The 24,590-nt window shown below is 61.5% G+C and overlaps 4 protein-coding genes across 4 annotated transcripts; 3 read left to right on the top strand and 1 right to left on the bottom strand.

Annotated features, from left to right (window-relative positions):
* Positions 1-1,321: 1,321 nt before the first annotated feature.
* Positions 1,322-9,685, top strand: TBX10 (T-box transcription factor 10). The gene is made up of 9 exons (XM_044260344.1): positions 1,322-1,526; positions 2,867-2,898; positions 5,875-6,185; positions 6,275-6,376; positions 6,776-6,947; positions 8,110-8,265; positions 8,577-8,644; positions 8,870-8,964; positions 9,396-9,685. The coding sequence occupies exons 1-9, from the start codon at positions 1,322-1,324 to the stop codon at positions 9,683-9,685; spliced, it is 1,431 nt and encodes a 476-aa protein (XP_044116279.1).
* Positions 9,686-10,989: 1,304 nt separating this feature from the next.
* NUDT8 (nudix hydrolase 8) lies at positions 10,990-13,026 on the top strand. Its single transcript, XM_044259840.1, has 4 exons — positions 10,990-11,283; positions 11,896-12,028; positions 12,544-12,621; positions 12,713-13,026. The coding sequence occupies exons 1-4, from the start codon at positions 11,090-11,092 to the stop codon at positions 12,938-12,940; spliced, it is 633 nt and encodes a 210-aa protein (XP_044115775.1). The 5' UTR covers positions 10,990-11,089; the 3' UTR covers positions 12,941-13,026.
* A 31-nt stretch (positions 13,027-13,057) lies between these two features.
* Positions 13,058-18,708, top strand: LOC122913196 (double C2-like domain-containing protein gamma). Its single transcript, XM_044259841.1, has 12 exons — positions 13,058-13,432; positions 14,432-14,764; positions 14,843-15,216; positions 15,393-15,472; positions 15,549-15,620; positions 15,838-15,947; positions 16,047-16,182; positions 16,314-16,367; positions 17,709-17,860; positions 17,958-18,039; positions 18,224-18,320; positions 18,397-18,708. The coding sequence occupies exons 3-12, from the start codon at positions 14,979-14,981 to the stop codon at positions 18,525-18,527; spliced, it is 1,152 nt and encodes a 383-aa protein (XP_044115776.1). The 5' UTR covers positions 13,058-13,432; positions 14,432-14,764; positions 14,843-14,978; the 3' UTR covers positions 18,528-18,708.
* Positions 18,709-19,097: 389 nt separating this feature from the next.
* Positions 19,098-24,380, bottom strand: NDUFV1 (NADH:ubiquinone oxidoreductase core subunit V1). The gene is made up of 10 exons (XM_044259839.1): positions 24,192-24,380; positions 23,032-23,114; positions 22,786-22,956; positions 21,911-22,094; positions 21,005-21,194; positions 20,389-20,601; positions 20,058-20,224; positions 19,705-19,786; positions 19,347-19,492; positions 19,098-19,243 (listed from the first exon to the last, which is right to left on the bottom strand). The coding sequence occupies exons 1-10, from the start codon at positions 24,261-24,263 to the stop codon at positions 19,157-19,159; spliced, it is 1,395 nt and encodes a 464-aa protein (XP_044115774.1). The 5' UTR covers positions 24,264-24,380; the 3' UTR covers positions 19,098-19,156.
* Positions 24,381-24,590: the final 210 nt, after the last annotated feature.

Here is a 24,590-nt window from a genome sequence, read left to right as displayed (position 1 = left end):
TAGTTCCTATTTTACAGTCGCGGAAGCTTAGGACCAGAGGGGTTAAGTGACTTGCTCAAGGTCACACAGCTCGCAAGGATTCATACTATCAATGCCCTTAACCACTAGGCGGCACTTCCACAATGACAACTGTCTTTCTAAGGTGACTTGTGTCTCCCTTTCTAAACAAAGGAGCCAGGGCAGAGGTTGGCCCCAGCAACCTTGGCCCTCAGCTCTCTTCCCACGATGAGACTTGCGGCCACTGCCGCTCGGTATGGCCATCTTCCAGATGTTCAGTGATGAGGTTGTGCTCTATGGGGGGGGGTCCGCTAGGTACCCCGTGTTCATCAGGAGGCCGCGTGCTATGAGAAGGGCATTTCCTCCCTCCAGACTGCCAAGCTCCCATTCTCTGTCCCTGCCCTGCCACCCCACCCCAGGTCCCTAACCCATGCCAGACCTGCCCAGCCTCAGTCCTCCCATCTGAACAGTGGGTCCTGAGCCACAGTCCTGAGCCCAGGGGCCCCCTTTGCCGTCCGCTGTATACCCTGTTTATTGCCATACCTCATACCTCCGTGCCTCAGCTTCCCATCTATAAAATGGAAGATGTCCATGGATTAATGGTTCACGTCCTCTATCCTGCATGGTCCCTCTGTGACCTCACAATCTGGGGCAGGTCTGGCCCAGCGTGGTCTTAGACACGCTGTGGGTCCCAGGGCCAGTGGTGGCTGTCTCTGTACCCACGATGGCTTATCAGTGCCCAGGAGGACTGATTCTCCCACTTGGAGAAAAACGGTCCTGGAGACAACAGACGGGTCCCCCCCAACCTGCCTGTACTCCGTGGGCCGGGGAGTCAGTCTGAGAGAGCAGAAGCTCGTGCCCGTGTATGCGCACACGTGTGTGGGCCACCACATGTGCCTGCCCAGGTGTTGTGTGTGTGTGTGTGTGTGTGTGTGTGTGTGACTGCACACACATGTGTTTCCAAGCCCAACGTCCCTAGGGCGTCCTTCCAGGGGTTCTATATGTGGCTGGGCACAGAGCCCTAATATGCGTTTCCAATGTGTAATGGCTCCAGTGCCCCTGGAGGTTCAGGAGGAGTTGGGCTGGGGAGGGGCTGGAGCCCAACAAGGCTTTCCCCGCCCAGAACAGCCTGCCCCGGAGCAGGGATGGGGGAAGAGGTAACTTGACTTGGGGTAGGGGAAATCCTGCCAGGGAGGCTGGATGGAAGTCCTCAGCACCCCAGGAGAGAGGGGGCACTGGGTCTGCTGCCGGGGTCCCCTCGGTCCTGAGCCGGGCACTCTGGGGCACACGTGCAGGCCAAACTGGATACAGCCTGACAGCTTCCATGCCCACCGGAGCCCGACAGGGCGTCTGGGGGGCCCGGCGCTCCGACCACGGGAGCTGTCACCCCCGTGACACGGCCCGGCCCACGGCACCCCCGCCTGGCCCATCTCTCCGCCCGCGGCCACAGCTGCCACGCGGCCTCCCGCTGTCGAGCAGCGAGATGAGAAGGTGTGAAGGATATGGGGGCACGAGGGACGGGCTGGCAGGCAAGATGGATGAGAGGGGCAGGGAGGCCAGCCGGCGCCTCGGGCAGGAAGGGCAGGCCAGCCGGGGAGGCGGTTATGCAGAGTGTGCTCGCCTATGCACAGCACGCGTGTCAGAGAGACGCGTGTGCACGTGTGCTCGAGAGCGGTTACGGGGCGTTGTGGCTTGGGTTCATCTGTGTGCGTGTGGGTTGGCGTGTCCGTGTGCGCACAGACGTGGGGGGGCTGTTTCCCATCACACAGACTGAAGCTGAGGGCGCGCGCGCACACACACACACACATCAGTAGCCAGCAGAAGCCCAGGCTGGCCCGCTCCTGGGACTCCAGGCAGAGGGGGATCCAGCCACCAGGACTGGTGGGAATCTCCCAGGCCCACCATGGATCCTGGGACAGTGTGGCCCTGCTGGCCACAGCCCACTGGATGGCCCCTGAGAGCTATTGGGACCCTCACAAGCACAGAGAAGGCCCCTATCTTGCCCCACAGCAAAGTGCAAAGCCTGACATGGGTCTGTGCCACGGGTCCGTCCGCCTCTCCCAGCTCAGCCGGCAGGGACCGGGGAGATAGGAGACCACAGCAGGCGCCATCCCTAACTCAAGGGAGGAGAGGTGGCCCCCCGACATGGGGCTCTGGGAAGAGTCAGGGTGTCCCCCTGGAAGAGCAGTGGCCCCTCCAGCCCTCGGTCCCTCCAGCCCTCGGTCCCTCCACGGCCACTCTCAGGTATGGGCTTCTGTGTACCCCAGGTCCCCAGAAGAGGTGGTGTGTTGGGGGAGGATGGTCTCGCCGGCCTTCGGGACCCCCGTCCAGTGTGCCCAGCACAGCCTGAGGTTCTGTCACCTAGCGCTAGCCTGGGGGCTCGAATACCCCCTCCCAGGGCAGGCTAGCTTGGGGTCCAGCCCCGTAATCCTCCCTGGGCCATGCGGTAGGGACGAGATGACCAAAGCACACTCTCCATTGACAGCAACCAGTTTGGGGGAGCCCCACCCCCACTGTGCCTTCCTGACTAGTGATCTATGCGTCCCCGAATGCTGGCCAGGACAGGCAGGGACAGCCTGGAGAGGGTGCCTAGTCAGGCTGGAGAGAACAGACAGAGCCGTGACCTCTGCCCGGGCCAGGCTCCTGCCCTGTGGGGATGCCGGAGGCCCCGTCAATCAGGACAGGAATGGTTTACCGCTGTCTATCCCAGGGACAAGATTACGTGCTTACTACAGTTGGGGAAACCGAGGCACAGGGACCTGTGCCACCAGCATTGCACAGCTCATCAGCAAGACCCAGCTTCCTGCCACCCAGGCCAGGGGCTCTGCTGTCACGGGCTGACGCTGACCCCTTGTGTCTCCTGCCCCAGTTGCCCAGGCCACGCCGCACCAGCAGCCCCAGGTCAGGGGTCGGGGTCCCGGCGAGAGGGCAACACTTCTGCCAGCCAGCCCTCATATTCCTGTGGCTCCTGCGGCCTCCCCAGCCTCCCCCAGGCCCTGTGGGCTCTGAGCCTCTCCAGTCACTGGGCCTGGGCCCCTGCGGACCACCCAACAGGTCCTCAAGATGAGGCCCCCACCTGGCATCTGGGTCCATTGATCAGGAACGGCTGGGGGTCTCCTAGCTGGGGAAGGGAGGGAGCTGGGAGGGGGACCGGGAGGGGGAGAGGAGGCTTTGCAACGTCAGAGCCTTCCCACCTGCCCTCCTCCCACACAGCGCCACGCCCGGAGCTGGACGAGCCCAGCCAGCAGCCTTGTGCAGCCCAGTCTGAGCGTGGCTTGGAGAAGGGGCCCTGCCTCCCCCCAGAACCAGGGTCCCACCTGCAGAGACCAGGTGCCTGGCGCCGGTGGAGAAGTGAGACGTGAGTGATTGCTCGGAGGGAAGGGCAGTCCTGCAGAACGGGCCGGAGCCGTGCCGCTGAGTGAGACCCTGAGAGGCTGACCACCCTCCCAGCAGGCAGGGGACCCCCAGGTGGCAGCTGCAGCTGGCCCCCACTGAGCAGGGCTCCTCCAGGAGCCAACGTCCAGGCCGTCCCCATGGCAGGTACGGTGTAGGCAGCCGAGATGGCCCCATGGCTGGGCTCAGGCTCCGGGGTGAATGGGGCAGGGCCAGGACTGGGTATGGGGACCAATGAAGCCCCTGCTGGACCCAGGTCCTGGGCCAGAGGGTGGGGTGGGGGCACTTCACTCTGAGGCCTCAGATCCCACCAGGGCAGGGCTGATGGGCTCATATTTGTAGGTACAAATATGGGGGTGTTGCTGGGTAGGGATAATGAATCATTTCTGGGAACGGAAAGCCTTTTCAGGCATGGATGACCTTGGACCTGTCCGCTCTCCTCTCTGGGCCTCACGCATTGAGTATTAACGTTGGGGCGTGGGGAGGAACCGGGCAAGAAGGCTTTAACTTCCCCTCCAGACCTGACTCCGTGCTTGTGGGGAACTGTCAAATCCCGACCCCAAGGGATGCCTACTTCTAGAGGAACCAGGCAGAAAACAGGCCCCTCCCAAGTTCCTGAGAGTCCTCGGGGGTGGCCCGCTGACCGAGGTAGGCAGGGGATGGGTTCGTTGAAGACCTGGGAACCAGCAACCAGCCCGCAAAGTTCCCAGGCCCAGGGAAGCCCTGAGCCTCTCCCCTGGGGACCCAGCACCATGGATCGTGGGGTACCAGTTACCTGGATGATGGACCTGCCCCCGCAGGGGCTCTGAGCAATGGACCATTGCCCATCTGATGGCCCAGTCCCAGTGCTGGGGGACATCAGCCCGTGTAGCCGTCCTGCCCCTCTGGGGGACGCAGAGCTGATGTGCCCCCTCCCTCTCAGAGAGACCCCCCCCCCACTCCCAGGCTGCAGAACTCCCAGGGGCTTTCATGAGGGGCCACTTTTCCTATGCGACCCCTCAGGGCTGCTAAATAGGGGGCCACAGACCCTGGGCCCCACACCGAGATGAGGTTCCTGTTGTAAGCCAGCTCCGACCGCGTGCTGCCCGCCTGCTGGCTCACCAAGTACACCGCCCCCGGCCCGGAATCTCCCTCCACCCATCCGTCTGTCTGTCCATCCATCCGACACCGAAATCCACCTCTGCCCCCGGGGGGAATCTGTTTTACCAGGCTCTTGGTCCCTCAGGGGGAGGTTAGAAACGAATAGTCTGTGTTCCAGGAATTTTTTTTCCCTCTCTGGTTTTAATTTTTAAATTGTGGTAAAATATACACAAAAATTTCCATTTTAGCCATTTGTAAGTGCAGAGCTCAGGGGCACAAGGGACGCCCACCCTGCTGTGTTTGCGTCCCCACCACCGTCTCTAGAAGTCTGTCATCTGGCACCACCGGAACTCTGTCCGCATTAACCGCTCACTCCCCCTCCCCCTCCCTCTTCCCATACCCCCCCCACGCCCCCCACAACCACCATTCTCCTCCCTGTGAATCGGACCATTCATGGAGTCACACAGGATTTGTCCTTTTGTGTCTGGCTTGTTTCACTTGGCATAACGTCCTCAAGGTCCCTCCGTGTCACAGCACACGGCAGGGTGTCCTTCCTCTTTAAGGGGGAATAATGGTCCGTGGTCTGGCCAGACCACAGTTTGCTCATCCGTCAGTGGCCATTCGGGGTGCTCTCTCCTTCAGGCTATTGGGGACAAGGCTGCTGTGGACACAGATGTGCATGAATCTGTCAGGTCCCCGCCGCACCCCCCACCCAGTTCCTTTTGTGCAATTCTCCACGTCTCGGCAAATGCCTAGAAGTGGAGTTGCTGGATCGCGTGGTGGTTCCGCTCCCCAGCAGCCGCGTCGCTTCCCATCCCACCGGCCACGCACCCGGGCTCCCACTCCTCACATCCTCTCCGATCCCAGCAGCATGTTTTTGCTTTGTTCTTGGCTTTTGTTTTATGTTTGGGAATAGCCCTCCACGTGGCTGTAAAGTTGTATCTCACTGTAGTTGGGATTTTTTTTTTTTTTTTAATAGAAGACGACAAAACGCGTGGCCAAGGCTTGAGCCAGGATTGTACATCAGAAACTGGAACTTTAGGGAGAAAGTGAGGAGGCCTTGTTGAAGGGTCTGGTGTGTGCCAGGCTCTGTAATCCATTGACCCTAGGAGGCAGATAATTAAGAACCCCTTGCGACAGATATGGAAACCAAGGGTCTGGGGTGGGGGAGGGCGTGAAACAATTTGCTCATAGCCATGAGTCCACTTGATGGCTCAAAGAATCCCTGGGGAGCCAGACAGGCCCCTTCTCTGGCCTCCAGGAGCTTTAAGTCTGCATTTACCTCATGAAGGGATGCTCAGTCAGGGGTCCTAGGGGAACACAGGCCTGGCAGTCAGGGAGGGCTTCCTGGAGGAAGAGGCACCGATGTGCAGCCTGAAGGATAAGAGCTGACTTGGTGGCAAGGGGGTGAGGCAAACGGGCCCACACTCTCATCCTCTCTCCCCAGCCTTCCTTTCCGCTGGCCTCGGGGTACTTGCATCCTCGGAGCCCTACACCCTGCCTATGACCAGCTCTGGCTGGGAGCCCCGGCTGGACGCCCCATTCCCGTCGGGCCCTTCCACCGGCTCCGCAGGGACCCAAGTCGTGGCCGAGCCCAGCAAGCAGGGCCCCAAGAACCCACGAGTGTCCAGCGTGACAGTTCAGCTGGAGATGAAGGCTCTGTGGGAGGAATTCAACCAGCTGGGCACAGAGATGATTGTCACCAAGGCAGGCAGGTGTGAGCGGCGGACGTGTGCGTGTGTGGGGTGGGGATGGGGGTCAGGCCGGCGCTGCATTTGGGTTCCTGAGCACCTGTCCCCTGCAGGCGGATGTTTCCCACCTTCCAGGTGAAGATCCTGGGCATGGACACACTGGCTGACTATGCCTTGCTCATGGACTTCGTGCCTCTGGATGACAAAAGATACAGGTCTGGGGGCTGCCCAGGGAGGGAGCTCAGATAGCAGGGGCTGAGCCAGGAAGCAGACCCCTCCCCGCACTCTGGGGTGAGCCAGGGGCGCGTCGGAGGAGCAGCGTCAGGCAGGCCCATCCCCGGGCAACAACTGAAGTCTGATGGCAGCGGGGGAGCCGAGCTCAGGGCAGCCGAGAGTCTCAAGTGGAATCGCGGGCCAGCCCAGGCAGGCAGAGTGGGCTAGCCCAGTGCAACCACGGGGAACTCAAGGCCTGACTGGAGGCCTCGTGTTCCTCACGGGCGAGGTGGGGCTGGTGCACGGGCAGTAATGTTGAGGGATGGCCCCTATGCCCCGCCGGCCCCGGCTCCAGGTGGGGGACCAGGTGGGGCACCCCTGCCACCTGCTCTGCTCCCCAGGTATGCCTTTCACAGCTCAGCCTGGCTGGTGGCAGGCAAAGCGGACCCGGTCACACCTGGTCGTGTGCACTTCCACCCGGACTCGCCGGCCAAGGGCGCGCAGTGGATGCGCCAGATTGTGTCCTTCGACAAGCTCAAGCTGACCAACAACCTGCTGGATGACAACGGCCACGTGAGGTCCCAGGCAATGGGGAGGGGTCAGGCCAGGGCTGGGGGACGCTGGGGTCTGATCGTAATGAAGTCTGGGACCAGGCCTAGCCATGCTGTCCATGCCCAGTGGCCTTGGTGCCCAGCACCCCGATTCACTACTAATGGCCAATGCTGGGGGCCAAGTTCACCTGGCCAGGGGCTGGACAGCAGAGGGGACTGTCCTAGCAGGCAGGTAAGGGGGCAGGAGGTGTGGGAATGTTCCAGCAAACATTGTCCTCCTTGTAGACAGTGTTTCTGGAATTCCCACCACAGGCCAGGCCCCTGGTAGGTGCAGGAACCCAGCACTGTTGCCGCTTTGTCAAACAGACAAAGATCCCTGCCTCCACGGGGCTCGCCTCCTGGGGTAGGGGACAGATGGTAAACAAAGAATCCAGAAGGCTCTGTGTGCAGTGTCTCAGATGCTGATGAATGCCAGGAGAAAAAGGAACCAGGGAGGGGGGCTGAGACAGAGGTGAGTTGTCTATTCAGGGAGGTTCTAGAAGCTGCTGAATCAATATTTGAAGAGAGAGCTAAAGGAAACGGGGAAGGCAGCCTGTGCACACAGAATTGGAAGCTGTTGCAGGGGATGAACAGCAAGTGAAAAGGCCCTGGGGCTGCAGAATGTTGGGTGGCTGGGAGGGGAGTGCAAGGAGGCGCCCATGTTTGTGAAGTGGAGTGAGTAGAGATGGGAGGAGGGGGACCCCGAGGCTGCCAGGGCTGATCTGTGGAGCCCACCGGCTGTGGAGGGTTCTGACCTTTGCTCTGCACGGGAGGCTTTTGAATGGGGGTGACATGAGGCAGCTCACTGGGGTTGCTGTGCACGGAACGGACAGAGAAGCTGGGAGGTGGGCCTGAAGGCAGCGGAGGAAATCTAGGCAGGCGTGATGGTGGCCAGGCAGCGTGGAGACGGTGGGTTGGGAGAGGTGGTCAGATTCTGGGTATTTCTGAAAACTGACAGCAGGTAAAGTGGCAAAAATGTTGGCACAAAGGGGTCTCTGCCACAGAGCGGTAGGCTCTGGAGACCAGACTCCGTGCCCCCATTATAAGAAAGGCAGTCTTCACGCCCTGGAGAGGATTTAGCCTCAGGGAGGGTTTGCAGCTTCTCCCCTGCACACCACCTTCCGCACCACCCCCTGCCCCCGCAGATCATTCTCAACTCCATGCACCGCTACCAGCCCCGATTCCACGTGGTCTTTGTGGACCCGCGCAAGGACAGTGAGCGCTACGCCCAGGAGAACTTCAAGTCCTTCATCTTCACGGAGACCCAGTTCACGGCCGTGACAGCCTATCAGAACCACCGGGTGGGTTGGGCCACAGCTCACAAGGCCGCTGCCAGCCCATTTCACAGGGAGGGAGACCGAGGCTCAAGGCTCTGAGGTCCCACGTGCTCACAGGGCCCGGCCCTTCTCTCCTTCTCTAGGCCCCGCAGACCTCTGCCCTCAGTCATTCCCCTGCTCTCATGCCCACTGGCTCTATGGCTCCTGGGCTGAGGGGCCCAGGCCCCAGAGCCTCGTGATTGGGGCATCCAGGGAAGACGGGGTGGCTGATCGTGGGGCCCCGCAGCCTTTCCCTGGCTCAGGGCCGGCTCATAACCACACTTTCTCCTCTGCAGATCACCCAGCTGAAAATTGCCAGCAACCCTTTTGCCAAGGGCTTTAGGGAGACTGACTCGGACTCCTGGTACTGTGTGGGCCCTGGCAGCTCCACCCTGGAGGGCACTGCCCTAACTCAGCCCCTCGCCCCCATCCTCATCCCCCGGGCCTCTCCTAAGGCCTCTCCTCAGACCTTCTCCGAGGGTCGTGCCCACTGACTCATCCTGGGGTCCTGCTGTCTTATTGATCACAACCCTCGGCCTGGGCTCTCCCCTTGACCTTCTGCCTCCGTTCCTGCTTGATGCATCTTCAGGACTGTATCTCCACGAGCCCTGCTCAGCATCCCAGCCCGGAGTCACAGCAGCCTCAGCCCCTGCCTGCTGAAGGGCCCCGCAGAGCAGGAAAAAGGTTCGCCCCCAGGAGGACCAGAGCCTGCATGGTGGGCAGGAAGTGAGGTGACAGGGCCACAGGGCCTCCAACAAGGGGCTCTGGCAGGTTCAGCAAGCCCGCTGGGCACCTGTGTGGAGAAAGAGCGAGAGGCAGAGATTTCTGGAACAAGTTAGGATCAACGGCAGAGAGAAAAGGACAGGGACAAGGTGCTAAGATCGGGGGTGGGAGGTTCGGGTGGGCTTCCTGGAGGAGGTGGCTCCTGAGTAGGAGCCCTGAAGAACTGGGAAGGATTTGGATAATTAGAGAGGGTGGGGAAGAGGGAACAGGGAAGGGAGAGGGAAGAGCAAAGGCTGAGAAGGGGAGGAATGGGATGGGAGCAGGGAAGGAACAAGGGAGGCTGAGGATGTAAGGGGAGGTCTGGGGTCCACTCAGACCACATCCTCCCTCAGACCCCAACAAAGCTCCAGCCTCCAACTCCAGGACATCTGCCCAGGTGCACCATCAGCTGCTGGCCCCCACTGATACTCTGCTGGCCCCAGCCACCTACCAGCCCCTCAACTACCAGGGCCTGTACCCTGGAGCCTCAAGTCCCCTCAGAATCCCAAGGGCCCGACCCACACCATATCCCCTCCCGAATATTCAGGCAGGCAGAGATCAGGAAGGCCTGCCCCTCTCAGCTAGGTTGGGGCTCCTGTCCCCCACTGCCATGTGCTTGAGGCCTGTCCAGGACCCGCAGTGATGATGAGGGCCCTGTGGACCGACTCGTCTTGCCCCGAATGTTACCCCCTCCAGCCTTGCCTCTACAGAGGCCCTGTCCCCTTCCAAGGAGAGCAGGGCAGGTGGAAGCCCAGAGAGGAAGGCTACCTGCCCAGAATCGCAGCAAGGCTGAGAAGGTGCCAGGCTTGGAACCAGCTGCCTCCTCCCCTCAACCTGCCCCCTTCTGCCATGAGGGGTGACTCGGCCAAGCCCTGCTTCACCTCTCCCTTTCCCCAACATTAAACTATTTGGCAAGAGTAATCACAGCACTTCTGTCCTTGGGGCTCGGGGTGGAGGGACTCAGGAACACCGGGACCCCAGATGATGAGCTGCAGACACCCCAAAGCTCTGCCCAGTGGGGGTGGTGTCTCTGGGAGCAGAGTGATGGTGAAGATACCAGCTGACACCAGGGCTCTGGCTGAGGCTGCACTTTCTGGTCCCTAACTTGTGTGTTGAGGTGAGGACTGAAACTGCAGCTCAAAGAGGCACCTGCTCAAAAGCAGTGCAAGGCTCGGTGACACGGGCCACTCCACGGACCGGGGCTGTGCCCAAGACTGGGGTGGTCTGGTCCTGAGAAGCGGGCGTCTGGAGGGATGCAGAGACATGATCGGCAGTGACCTCACGGGCCAGGCCAAGATGGGGGCGGGGGAGGGAGAAGGGCCTGAGAATCCAGCCCAGACTCGAGGCAGGACAGCTTCACAGAAAGGTGACATTTCAGCCGGCACCTAAAGGGGTAGCAATTGCGAGGGAAAGGGGCGGGGAGGAGGGGAGACAAGCTCCCAGCCACGGGAAAAGCGGGGCAAAGGCCTGCGGCGCCTGGGGAGGAGCCCCGAGGGGAACCCGGCCGGGCGCTCCCGCCGCAGTGCGTCCCCGGCCTCCAGGAGGAGCGCCCCGTGGACCCCCGAAACGCTGACTCCCAACATCCTGGAACACTTCGCGTTAGGTCCTTAGGAAAGGGACGGGCACAGGAGGGACGCGGGGCCCAGCAAAGCCTCGAAGCCTGACGCCCCAACTCCCGCAGCCCGCGGCCAGAAGGGCCGGGGGCGGAAGCCGGACGTGCGCCCCGAGACGCCCCAGCGGCTCTGAGACTAGCCCCCCGCATCACCGCCAGCTCCGACCCGGGCCCGCCCCTCTGCCGGAAGCCGTATCCTCGGGACTCGCCCCTTCCGGCCCCGCCCTCCAACGGGAGGGGGTCCCAGGCCCCGCCCCGTTCCGCCGAGGCCCCTCCTCCCACGTAGGCCCCGCCCCCAAGGGCACTCCTGGAGCGGCTCCGGGACTGGCCCACGGCCCGGCCCAGCTTCCCCCGGCAGGCGGAGGACGAGCGCTGTCCTTCCCCTTCCCTCCCAAGGCCCGGCGCCCTCCTTGTCCCGGCCTCGCCGGGCCGGACATGCAGCCCGACTGCCTGTCGGCTGAGGGCGAGCGGCGCTGCAGGCGGCTGCTGGCGGGGGCCACGGCCCGGCTCCGCGCTCGCCCCGCGGCGGCCGCGGTGCTGGTGCCGCTGTGCTCGGTGCGCGGGGTCCCGGCGCTGCTCTACACGCTGCGGTCCATGCGCTTGTCCGGGAGCCACAAGGGTGACGTCAGGTACACCGGCTGGGAACTCCTGTCCCTTCTGGGAGGACCGGAGGCACCTGAGCGAGGCGCTTCGCCTCTGCGAGCCTGGGTTTCCGCCTCTGGGGAACGGGTCTGGGGAGAGCCACGGCCCCGCGTCCCTCCGACCCGAGCCTGACGCCGCGGGTGCTCTTGTCCGGTCGCCACGCCGGACCCCTCGAAGCGCGTCCCGCACCGCCTCGGGCTGGGGACACCTCTCGGAGCTGTGTCCGCCCCTCCAAAAAGGCAGGACCCCGCCCCCTGCCGGAGACTCAAGGGAGATTCGGGTCCTGGAGCCGAAGAAGCTGGCCTGAGGGGGCTGCCTGGTTTCCGGCCCTGGTCCCGTCCGGGTCCCAGTCCCCGGGGGTCATAGCGCCACTGGGGCCACCATAGGTAAAACATGAGCTCCAGGGCCTCTCCCTTACCTCTGTCGTTCGGGGAGGTAGACCGAGCCTGGAGAGCTCATGTGGCTTGCTTGAGGCCTCACTACAAACTAGAGGCAGAGATTGAAGATGCTTAGGTGGGTGACTAGCCCTCTGCCATAGCTGTCACGCCCACCCACCATGGCCCCAACAGACCAAGGACCAGACTCCCTGTGCTTGTCAGTTTCCCAGGTGGCAAATGTGACCCCACTGACCAGGATGTGGTGCACACAGCCCTAAGGGAGACCCATGAGGAGCTGGGCCTTTCTGTACCTGAGGAGCATGTGTGGGGCATCCTGCGGCCTGTGCAGAATAGGGTAAGGCCACCACCAGGGACAAAGAGGGTGGCCATGGTCTCTGGCAGGCTGACAGCATGGTGGAGCCCCATACATCTGCCTGGTGGTCACGTTCCATCCCCACACCCCCCAACAGAGAGGGGCTGGGGTATCTTCACTCCTTTTCACCGGGGATCCTGAGGCTCAGGTCTGGGGCTGGAGGTGGCCCCAGGGTAAGCCGGCTCTGCCCAGCTTGGCGGAGGAGGGTTGGGGAAGGCTTCACAGGGTAGACAGGAATTGGATGATGAATGGGAGATTTTAGGGCAGTAAAAGTCAGGAAAGGTTATTCTAAGCAGTGGGAACAGTCTGCAAAGGCCCAAAGGGCTGCATGGCTCTGGTGAGTTTCAGTGCCCTCAGTTAGTCACCCAGGCCGGTGGGCTCAAGGACAGGGGCCTCCAGTGCTGAAGGGCTCTGGATGGCAAAGGGGTGGTGTCCCCCTCAGGCTCCCCTCCCCACGACCATGCCTCCCCTGACTGCCTGTCACCCTCCTGCCCCAGCAAAAGGCCAACGTGGTGCCAGTGCTTGCCGGCGTGGGCCCCGTGGATCCCCAGAGTCTCAGGCCCAACCCAGAAGAGGTGAGTGGGGGCGATGGTGGGGGCCGACCCACTGGGGAGGCTCCGTCCGCAGCAGTCCTCCGTCCGCTCTCTGACCGCCTCTTTCCCACAGGTGGATGAGGTATTTGCCCTGCCCCTGGCCCACCTGCTGCAGGCGCAGAACCAAGGGTATACCCACTTCTGCCGGCGTGGCCACTTCAGCTACACACTGCCTGTCTTCCTGCACGGGCCCCACCGTGTCTGGGGGCTCACAGCCATCATCACTGAGTTCACCCTGCAGCTGCTGGCCCCTGGTGCCTACCAGCCCCGCCTGGCCAGCTCGGAGCGGCCCCTAGGCTGAAGGCCTGGCCCTGGGCAGCCCCCTCCTTCAGTCTGTCGGGCCAGCTCCATTCCCGGACTGAATAAAGAGCTTTTACCAATTCTGTGGCAGCCGCATCTTCTGCACTGGGGCCTTGACCTTGGGCAGACCCATGGGACAAGTGGCCTCCTGGCTGGGGTGCCTCTGTCCCATCACGCTGTTACCCACTGAACAGTGTGGGTGCTTACTTTGTACTGGTACTTGGCTGTCACCACAGCCCTGAGGTGGGGCCAACGCTGGCCTTGGCTGGTGAGACCAGGGCTCAGGGAGAAGAGACACCTTGCCCAAGTTCACGCCAAGCTAGGACTTGAGCCAAGCCCTCGCTGACTCCAGCGCCCATACTCAGCCACAACATTATAGTTCCTGCTCCTGCCTCTGTGTTTAGCTGACCCCGTGCCAGGCGATAGGAATCCAAAGAGGAGCCCTGCTTGTTACTGCAAAGTTCCAACATGACCAGCTCCTGCCGTGCGCCAGGTTCTGTGCTGCCCTGACTTCTGGGGTGACCCAGTCTGGGGAGGACCTCAGAGTAGGTCCCACAGATAATCACGTGATTATACATTAATTAAGCACAGACAATAGTGGAATTATACATCAGTTATATAGAACAGAGAGAGGTGGTAAGCAGTCTGTCCTTGTCACAGTAGACTGGGCAATATTAGCTGGACAGGTGATAGGAAACTCCACCCACTAGCTGACTTGGGCAGAAGAGGAATGGTGATAAACTTGAGATATACTAGCTTCAGGCATGGCTGGATCCAGGAGTTCAGAGGCTCTCTTTCCCTTACTGTGCTTTCCACTATGTTGGCCTAACTCTTGGAGAATCTCTACTCTGCAGGTGAGAGGTAAGGAGCAGGCAACAGCTCTGGGATGGCACAGCACCGAGAACTGGGAAGGAGGATGAACCTTCTAGACTGAGTCTAGGGAAGGGGGCAGTCCCCAAAAGACCAATGGGAAGAGAGAAGGGAAGGTTGAGCAGGTAAAAATCAGCCAAGTTCCCCTGCAGAGTGACCTTGAAACCAAAGGTGGGCAAGAGCAGGTCAGATCAAAAGGCAGGGGAGGGAAGCTGGGGTAGGAGGAGGAGCACATACACAAAGTTTAAGGTGTTTGAGGAAATAAGATTAGCAATGTGGGGGTGGGGAGGGGCCCCACCACTCCGGGGCCACATGCTGGCTCCAGTGATGGGTTAGGATCTCGTTCCAGGCTGGGAGAGGGGCAGATAGATGGAGATGTTGAAGTGACATGATTGTGTTTGAAAAAGCTTGAGCTGCCAAGAGGCCCAGACGGCAGACGCCCTCCTTGAGTCTCTTCCCCCAGCGCCCATTCCCACTCCACAGGAGCCCTGTCACCTCACCTCCCGTGTGCCCCCTCCACACCTCCCAAAGTGTCCCCCACACCGCTATCTGCTCCTACACACCTCCCCACGTGCTCCCTCCTGCAGGGTCCCTCCCGCCTCACCCACCCCTTCCTTCACAGGCCCCTCCTGCGGCCCCTCACACTTCGCACCCCTTGTGTCATCTCTGGCCCTCCAGGCTCCTCACCTGGGAGCAGGGCGCGTGATGGTGGTAAAAATAGGTATGACAGTGTGTGAAGTGGGAGGGAGGGAGGTGGGCAGCTGAGCCCCTGCACTAGAGAAGGTGCCAGCCTCCCAGCCCTGGAGCCCAGTTCGGAGCCCCGCCCCTTCCCCCTCAGTGGCGGGCCCTGTCACCGGGTCTGGGAGGCCCCTTGCTCAGGTTCTTGCTCTCGAGGGTCACCTCAGTCTGGCTTATACTCCGCGAACCAAAGCAAGGAGGAGCAGCTCACAGAGCGGTGAGTAGCCGCGGGCCTCCTTCAGGCTGGAGCGCCCCCCCCCCCGCCGCCCGCTGTGACTCTGCACTCTGTCCTCAGGTCCTGGCTGCCACCCAAGACCCCCACCAGTGCCCTCGGGGATGCCTCATCACCCTGGCTTCTTGGCCCGCCGCGTTCCCTCCGTCCCCGGCCTGTGGAGGCGTTTCTGAGTCCCTGGCCCCATGTCCAAGCCCCCATGGCAGGCACTGCAGAGGTGAGCCGGGGGCAGCCACGGCGGGTGAGCATGCGGGAGCACATGGCCATTGACGTGAGCCCCGGCCCCATCCGGCCCATCCGTCTCATTTCCGACTACTTCCCGCATTTCTACCCCTTCGCTGAGCATACCCTGCGCACCCCCGAGCCACAGCCTGCAGTGACCCCCGCACCCCAGCCGCAGCCCGACCCAGAGCCAGAGGGAGATTCAGATGACAGCAGTGAGTGGGGACAGGAGACTGGAGAGGGGGGACACTCCTGGCCCAACCTGGCCAGGGCAGAGTTTGGGGCGTCCCAAGCATCTGACTGGGGAAGGGAGGGCAGGAGGCATAGTGCCATTCGGGCGGCGGGGCGGGGGTCGAGGTGGGCGCTGACCCTGCCTGCCACCTGCTGTTAGCTTCCCTGGGCACCCTCGAGTTCACGCTTCTTTTTGACGCGGACAACAGCGCTCTGCACTGCACAGCTCACCGTGCCAAGGTGAGGATGGGGGCGGGGGTCTGTGGGCCAAGAGCCTGGGCCACAGGCCTGTCCCACATTCAACATCTCTTTTCAGGGTCTCAAGCCACCGGCCTCAGGCTCTGTGGACACCTATGTCAAAGCCAATCTGCTGCCAGGGGCCAGCAAGGTGAGGCCGACACCCAGGCACCTACTGATGCCCCTTGGCCGCACCCCAACCCGGAACCCCCGCCCGGTCCTGCCGTGCCCCTCCCCACCAATGCCTGGACATCAGGCATGGAGCTCCCTGTTGCTGGGGAGTACAATGGGGGGGTCTACCAGGGAAGTGGGCCAGCATGGGGCCCTGGGGCCTGAGGAGGCCCTGATCCACCCTGCCGGGCCCCCAGGCCAGCCAGCTGCGGACCCGTACGGTTCGGGGCACAAGGGGGCCTGTCTGGGAGGAGACACTCACCTACCACGGCTTCACCCGCCAGGATGCTGGGCGGAAGACTCTGCGGTGAGGATCTGGCCTGGGCCACGAGGGGGCAGGCCCAGGGTGGGGGGTGCTGAGGTGGGGAGGCCTTGCCTGGCCAGGTCTGACCCGGGCGGCCACCAGGCTGTGTGTGTGTGAGGACCCACGGCTGCGGCGACGGCGGCGGGCGCCTCCCCTGGGGGAACTGCGGGTGCCCCTGAGGAAGCTGGTGCCGAACCGAGCCAGGAGCTTCGACGTGTGTCTGGAGAAGCGGAAGCTGGTGAGTGAGGCCGGCACAGGTAAGGGTGTGGGGACCAGGATGCTTGTGGTGGGCAAGCCGGAAAGAGAAGGAGCAAGGAGGGGGCCCAGAGCAGTGTCTGGCCAAGGTGACCAGGCTCTTTGCTCTTTCAGACCAAGAGACCCAAGAGCCTGGACACAGCACGTGGCATGTCCCTGTATGAGGAGGTGGGTAGGACGATGGGACCAAGCAGGGATGCGGGGGGCAGGCCGGGGGCCCAGGCCGAAGTGCAGCAGGCAGGGCCTGAGGCGGGTTGAGGGGATGCGTCCCGGCCCAGGTGGGTCTGGGGAAACTGAAGCCATCGCTCTCCCAGGCCCTAGCATTCGTAGCCCCAGGGAACAGCCAGACCCCAGGGTGTAGGCAGGGAGGGTGCCTCTGGCTAGAGCAGCCCAGAGCAACTCTTGGGTACTGCAACAAGCAAAGCTCTCAGGGGGCAGAGACACAGACCGTGCAGAAGCAGAGGCTGAAACTGGTGGGATCTGTCCATGTCCTGATCCTCCCAAGTCCGGAGGGGCAGGTCAAGGTCCAGGCGAGAATGAACAGCACATGGGGCTCCCAGGCTTCTACGTCACCCCCTAGGGCATTGTGGGAACCACTCCTGGGGCTTGTAGCCCTAGACAGGCCTTTGTCAGGAGGCAGAAATGACTGCAGGAGGCCAAAGGCATGGCCAGAACCCCACCCCGGGGCTCAGCGGGGGAGGCACCTGCAAGGCTGCGGAGGGCCCTCCCCAGCTCCTCTAGGACGGAAGGGCCAGGCACTGCTGTCCGCCCCCTGGTGGAGCCGCAAGTTGCTGCACCTGCCAATTAGACACCGAGCTGGCAAGTCCCACCCCGGTGGGGCAGGCCCCCCTGAGACGCACACTTCCTGTCCCAGCCCCACGCACAGAAGCTGCTCGAGGCGGGTGCCTAGGGCACACTCCTTTACTGAGAAGTGAATGTGAGCCAGGTGGCTGGGCTTTCCGTAACGGAATCCTGTGTGCAGCAGGGGAGGAACATGCTTCCTGGGATCCTCCCCAAGTCCTTTGCAAGCACCAGGGACTGAGGGTGGCAAAGGCCATTCAGAACCTGGTCCCCTGGGCGGTGGGGAGTGAAGGGGGTGAGTTTTGTAAATTTAGTGACCTCTGTGTCGTCAGGTAGAGAACAGCCTCTCGGAGCTGCTTCTGTGACACAGGGAAGGGGGGTGATGGATGCTGAGCGAGAGGCCACTTAGGAAGCTCCTAGCACGTTTGTGCCACTCAGCGCCCTTCCTCTCCGGACAAAGGTGCACTGGACTGACCAGTACCATGGCCTGAGCAAGCCCTTCCCCTTCGCAGGCCCTGGAGAGTACGGCGTGTCTGGAAGTTCCCTTCCAGGGCGCCAGGCCAGTGACTGTTTTGGGAAACAGAATCCTAACATTAAATTGTTGGCCCCGGATTTCTTTGCCGCCAGCCCGAGTTGTCCCGTGGGGGCGCACACTGGCGGGTGGGCGGGCTCTGGCTGCACCGGGCTGACCACAGCCCACCCCTGCAGGAGGAGGTGGAGGCAGCAGGGGAGGAGCGGGGACGCATCCTGCTGTCCCTGTGCTACAGCTCTCGGCGGGGCGGCCTGCTGGTGGCTGTGCTGCGCTGTGCCCACCTCGCCCCCATGGATGCCAACGGCTACTCGGACCCCTTTGTCCGCCTGTGAGTGCAGACGGGTGGACAGGCAGGTGGGCAGCGGGGGTTCCCCAGAACCCCTCTCTGGGGCCACACCTAAACTGACCCTATCTTTCCCATCCAGTTTCCTGCATCCAAATGTGGGGAAGAGATCTAAATACAAGACCAGTGTTCGGAAGAAGACCCTGAACCCCGAGTTCAATGAGGTAGGCCAGGGCCAGGTGGGGGCAGTCCCAGCGACTCTGGGGTTGGGGAGGTCGGCGTTCTGTGTCACTCAGCGAGCACAGGTCCCACCCCCTTACCTAAGCAACTCATTGCCTAAGCCTGTTTCTGAACCTATAAAGGACTCAAGCCCACCTCCTTCCTGCCTTTCTGCCTCTTTCCCCGCAGGAGTTCTTCTATGCAGGCCCAAGGGAGGAGCTGGCCCAGAAGACGCTGCTGGTGTCTGTGTGGGACCATGACCTGGGCACAGCTGACGACTTCATTGGTGAGAATGCAGGGGAGTGGGGTGAGGGGCCCAATGGGCTCCCATGTGGCTCCTGACCCCTGTCCCCCCAACCCAGGTGGGGTACAGCTGAGTAGCCAGGCTGGCGGGGAACGCCAGTGGCACTGGTGTGAATGCCTGGGCCGCAGTGACCACCGACTGGAGCTGTGGCACCCGCTGGACGGCGTGTCCCTCCAGCTCAGCGACTAGAAGGGGTACCCGGCCTGGCCCTGCTCATCACCCTCCCGAAAACTGACCCGTAGAGCTGGGAGGACCCAGAGCTGCCTCACCCACTATACCGAGCCCCACGTCAAACTGTTTGCTTTCCTGCCCACCCTTCCCAGTTCATCCCGCGGCCCATCACAAAGCAAGAATAAAGCTGCGGACCAGAGTCTGTTCTCTTCCCTGCCCGCCGCCTCACAGGGCAGACTGGGCCCCGTTCTCCTTGCTCCCACCCTCCAGAAGCCCACACTGGGCCAGGCCCAGGTCTGGACCCCCGGCCACTATTTTCCCCTAGTCACACTGGGAAAGGGCCCCCCCCCGTCCCCACCCCCACCATCCGCACTGAGGGACGGGCACTGAGGATGGCCGAGGACAGACTGACCCACAGGAAGCCAAGGTGTGGATTCCTAACATGTCCTTGAGCTGACCTATCCCCACCCCGAAGTGGGGTCCAAGCAGGGTACAGGAAACCTCTCACTCTGCCTGGGAAATAGGCTCCCTGAGTAACGGCTACTGGGACAGAGTAAAGAGCAAGGCCGCAGGAAAGCCACATCAGGATAGCGGGCAGCACGGGCTTTATTGTCCGGCCACATGGCTGTCAGCACAGGGCAGCGGGCTCAGGACGCAGCTTGCCTGGCCTGGTGCTGCAGGGCAAACCTCTGCATCCGCTCCTCAAGCTCCGGCCGGAAGTGGCGGATCAGACCCTGGAGGCGGGAAGGAGCCGCGGTGAAGGAGAGCCGAGAAAATCCCAGCACCCTGAGCCCTCGGCAGCCCCACCCCAATGCCCACGAGCGGGGCAGCAAGTACCTGCACAGGCCAGGCGGCTCCATCACCCAGGGCACAAATGGTGTGGCCCTCTATCTGTTTGCTGATCTCCCAGAGGGAGTCGATCTCGGCCGGCCGGGCGTCCCCCTTCACGAAGCGGGCCATCACCTTGTTCATCCAGTCCACGCCTGCAGCCAGAGCAGGAAAGGAAGGCCCCATGATCCCCAGCCAGGGCGCGGGGAGGGGCCATGGGCACGGTGGGACCCAGAGAAGGTACGGCCGGCTGGGAAGCAGCCGCTGTCCACTCAGTGTCCACAGCCCATCCAACCTTTGCCCGTGCGCCTAAGCCAGGCCTAGGGTGAGCCCCAGAGAAAGCCCCCACGCCGCCCCAGGAGCTCACCCTCGCGGCAGGGGGTGCACTGGCCACAGCTCTCGTGCTTGTAGAACTCAATAAGGCGGGCGATGGCTTTCACAACATCTGTCTGGGGTGACCAGAGACAGTGAGCAGGCCCCTGGGCTGGAGCCTCAGGCCCCCAGCAGCACCCCAATGCAGGCGGCGTTCTGGCCACCCCCTCCCCCATCCTGCACATCCAGCACTGCCGAGACCACAACGAACATTCTGTCTTGGGGGGTAATTCTCCCCTCTCCCAGTGACTGTGTCTCAGGTCACAGGAACTGGGATCCAAGAGCTGGCAGTTCTCAGGAAGCCCGGGGAGGGGTACTGACTGGGTGGGGAGCAGCGGTGGCCCTTACCGAGCGGTCCATGACAATCACAGCGGCTGTGCCCAAGCCCGTCTGCGCCTGCACCAGCGCATCGAAGTCCATCAGCACCGTCTCGCACACCGACTTGGGGATCAGTGGTGTGGATGAGCCGCCGGGGATCACAGCAAGGAGGTTGTCCCAGCCACCTGTGACGCCTCCTGGGACCGCAGTCAGTCCCCAGAAGGATGGTCAGGGCTGGGACCAGCACACCTACCTAGTCCTCTGTCTGCCCCCGTGTGGCGCTGCCTCCCCAGACCCTCCCACCCTGGCTCTCTTCACCGCCATCCGCCCTGCTCCGGCCCTGGGTGGCCCCAGGCCTCACCAGCATGCTTTTCAATCAGTTCCTTCAGCGGTACAGACATCTCCTCCTCCACGGTACAGGGGTGGTTCACGTGGCCAGAGATATTGAACAGTTTGGTGCCTGAGTTGCGCTCACGACCGAAGCTGGCAAACCATGCACCCCCGCGGCGGCAGATGGTGGGGGACACGGCCACGGTCTCCACGTTGGCCACGGTTGTGGGGCAGCCGAACACTCCTGCGGAGGAATGGGATGAGGGACTGGGGGCCTCCAGAGGGCGGCGGCAGGTGCGATCAGGCTCCCAGCGTGGGGTCTGTCCTAGGAGCCTGCTCTGTGACCCAGCTCCCCTTCACCCCTTCGTCATTCCCATCCCCGATGGGACCCTGAACTCCAGTAGGCGCACTGCACTGCCTCCTCACCCTCCTTCCTGCTAGTCCCTGGAGGGCTGGAGAGGACCCGGGTGTCTGCCATGGGGGCACGAGGGACTGCAGGCAGGGCCTCTGCCTTGTCACCACCCTGCTGTGTCTGGCCCCCAGCCCAGAAGAACTCGGAAATCCCCTAAGAATGATCAGCGGGGTCGTGAAACCAGATGGGATTCCACATGACACAGCACATGGCCCAGGACCCGGCCAGCTCTTACCCACGTCCGCGGGGAATGGCGGCTTCAGGCGGGGCTTGCCCTGCTTGCCCTCAATGGACTCGATGAGCGCCGTCTCCTCCCCACAGATGTAGGCCCCAGCTCCACGCACAACAAACACGTCAAAATCATAGCCAGAGCCGCAGGCGTTCTTGCCGATCAGACCAGCCTCGTAGGCCTCTCGGATGGCCACCTGTGGGACAGGAGTGTGAGGGAACCACTCCCGCCAGCCCGGGAACACTGTGTGGTGGGGAAGGACACAGGCCCTGGAACCCCGTGTTCATAAGAGTCTAGGAAAAAGTTCCCCTTGGGCGTGAGCAGAAGATGTTCTGGGAGAGGCATAGGGATTTTACAAAGTGTGCTACTTCTGTAATGACACTTAACAGTGTCTCCAACTACACGTATTTTTAAAAGAAAGGCTGAGGGAATAATGAAAATTTTAATAAGCAGTTTCGTACAGGTAGTGGATCCGCAGGAGATCTGTGTATGTGGATAGTTTCCTATCTTTACGTGAGTAAGTTCTACTTCTGCAACAGAGGAAAAGACCCTCCAGGTTGGTTTTAAAATATGTAGCAATAACACTTAAACACAATGCTACTATGGGCCAGGCGTTGTCCCAGGTGCTGTCCCCTTTCCCTCGTCACTGTTGTACAAGAGCCTAATAGAATGGTGTGAGACTCTGGCTCTGGACCCATCACTACAGGGGCCGCCGAGCTCAGAATGGCTGAAATGACCCCTTGGCCCTTTTGCAGAAAAATGCCTAGGAGCCCGCCCCTGCCCCAGGAGCCACAGAGCCCTAAAAGCCTCCCAAGCTGAGGCTCGGGATATACAAAAAGCGCCCGGAGGTAGCTCTGGGGGCCATGCACACCCAGCACCTTCCCCTCTGTGAAGGCCCCTCCCCTTTCCCACCTGCAGATTGGAAGCCTCATTGTAGAATTCCCCTCGGATGTAGATGTAGGCAGCGCGGGCGCCCATGGCCCGGCCCCCAACTAGGCAGCCTTCCACCAGCTTGTGGGGATCGTGACGCATGATCTCCCGGTCCTTGCAGGTGCCCGGCTCCCCCTCGTCTGCATTCACAACCAGATACTTGGGCCTGTGGGTGCCAGCACATTGGTGAGGCTACACGGCCACCGGCGCTGGACCTTTAACTACACGCTATCCCCCCTCCACCCAAGGAAGCCTCAAAGATGTCTCCCTGTCCCCCCAACATGTCCCCAGGGGCTCTGCTTGCTCTCCATCAACCACAGCAAGCTCACTGCCTATTGCACCTTTGCGTGGCTCTGACCCCAGGTGAGATCGTTGTTCTGCTCAGTGCAAATGTCTCCTTGTGCCTTCCTGAGAGACCAAAATTTGCTCTTGGTCACAGAGAACCTTCCTGAACTTCTGCCACAACTCTAGGGTTAAAAGAAGGTTAAGTAGTTGACATTTACCATTTGCTTTCTATGTGCCAATGTGAGGGGCAAAAGCTATATGAAAACTTTCTAATCACTGCACAATATCCACTTGCAAAAAAGAAAACTGAGCTCAAAAAGACCAGGAGATGCACAAAACTATGAAATTAGAAGACAGCATTGGCCAGTAAGTCTGCCTCAGTCAAACTCTTGTGTTGATTCTGCTACCACTGAGGAAGACTGGAGAGAACCAAGTCCCATCTACTTACGCTCTGATGACATTTTCCCATTCACTCACTCTTAGTTTCCAAGGAAACAGCCCCAAGGCCCAGGGAAGCCCCAGCCACCCACGAGGCTTCTCCTGCAACCCCATCTCCGCCTCCCCACACACACCTGCCATCCGAGGGCTTATTCATGAAGCTCCATTTGAGGCCAGTGGGGAATCCAGCACCTCCACGGCCTCGTAAGCCGGATGTCTTGACCTCACCCAGGATCCAGTCAGGTCCCTTCAGCAAGATCTCCTTTGTCTTGTACCAGTCCCCTCGACTCTGTGCACCTTTCAGCCTGGACAGAGTGGGAAAGGCATTGAAGAAAAGCCCTGCTCCAGGACCACCCACCGAGCTAAGGGCACCGTCTCACCTCCAGTCATGGCGACCATAAAGGTTGGTGAAGATCCGGTCTTCATCCTTCAGTGAGCCAAATGAGGTTTTCTTTGCTGCTGTCTGAAGACACAAAGGGTCAGGTGTCCTGGCACAGTTCTGGGGTCAGGAAGGGCCTGGCCAAAAGTTACAGATTCTTGGGTTCCCCTGATTAGTTGGGGCTGGGCTGAGGAAAGGTTAGCGGCCTAAGCCTCAGCACTCTTCGTGGTGTCATACCACTACTACCGCTATGTAAGCACTTGCTGCTTAGCAGGCATTGGGCTAAGCGTCTGACGTCCAAGACGCCATTTAATCCACATAACCCTGACACACAGATGACTTCCTCTGCTTTACAGAGGAGGAAACCGAAGCCAAGAACAAACAGAACTTGCAGAAGGACACACAACCAAAAGCAATCGGTGGAACTGGAACTCAGGTCTGCCGTGGTCAAAGCCCACACCTGAACCAGAGCCCCATACTACCTCCCTGAGCCCAGTGGACACTTCCATTCACTTGCCTGGCTGTCCCGCCGGGCCAAAACTTGGTCAGACCAGGGCCTTACATTACTAACTTTCCTGGAGACAAAATGTGTTTACTGATGCAAAAGGAACGCTTCCCTGGGGCTGGGATACAAGGTGATGGAGGGAGACCCACGCGGGATAAAACTGATGAGAAGTGGGGTCTGTGATTCCATCTGACCCAGTGGCGAGCATCCCAGGCGAGAGCTAAGGGTACCTGGCTTCCAGGCTGCCAACCCCTTAAAAGTCATTACAAGGAGCAGAGCGCTGGATAGGGCGTCAGGAGACTCCCCTCCCCAAAGCTAGTTTTCTGCACCTGTAAAATGGGGCAGTGCAAAATTACACTGTACAAGGCTGTACCAAGAAGGAACGAGACACGGACGCTTCCCCACCTGCACAATTTCCCCCTATGTCGCCCGGCTGTTAAACAGGGAAGCCAAGGAACCGAGGGCTGGGGAAGTCAGCCTTCCAGCGGGACCCATTCCGCTCTACACCTAGACCGGAGCGGCAACCTTCCTGCCGGACCGGGGGAATGTGCAGGATTCTCTAGAAGGCGCTACAGACCCAAGGGGCGGCGCGTGCACAAGCACTGCAGCGAGACCCGGCCCTCGGACACCCCGGCCGGAGGCAGGCTGGGCCTCACCGTGTCGCCGCTGAAACGCACAGACACCCGAGCGGGAAGCGACCCGCTGAGCAGCCGCCGCGCCACCAGCATCGCGGGAGACAGTTCAGTCACCTCCCGCTGTCACCTTCAAGGCCCCGAACCCAAAGAACCAGCGCGCCGGGGACGCTAGGCGGCGCACAGGAAAAACGTCACGCGCCCTGGCTCCAGCTGCGCGCCCAAGCTGCCCGGCGCCTCTCTCGCCCCGCCCCCGCATCCTCGGAGCTGGGCGGAGCGACCAGGAGAGGCCTGTCTATCGCAGCGGCTGCTGGGAAGTGTAGTCCTGTTGGCCTCGGGGCCCGCCTTCCCCGTGTGCAAGTCGACGCTTAACCTCATAACCTCCAGCTCCTTTGCTAGGCCTGCCCTGTTCACGTGCGCTTC

Source organism: Neovison vison, chromosome 7, assembly GCF_020171115.1.
Source record: "Neovison vison isolate M4711 chromosome 7, ASM_NN_V1, whole genome shotgun sequence".
Classification (NCBI taxonomy): Eukaryota; Metazoa; Chordata; class Mammalia; order Carnivora; family Mustelidae; genus Neogale; species Neogale vison.
The sequence above is the reverse complement of the archived record's forward strand: the minus strand, read 5'-3'. Positions and strand labels throughout refer to the sequence as shown.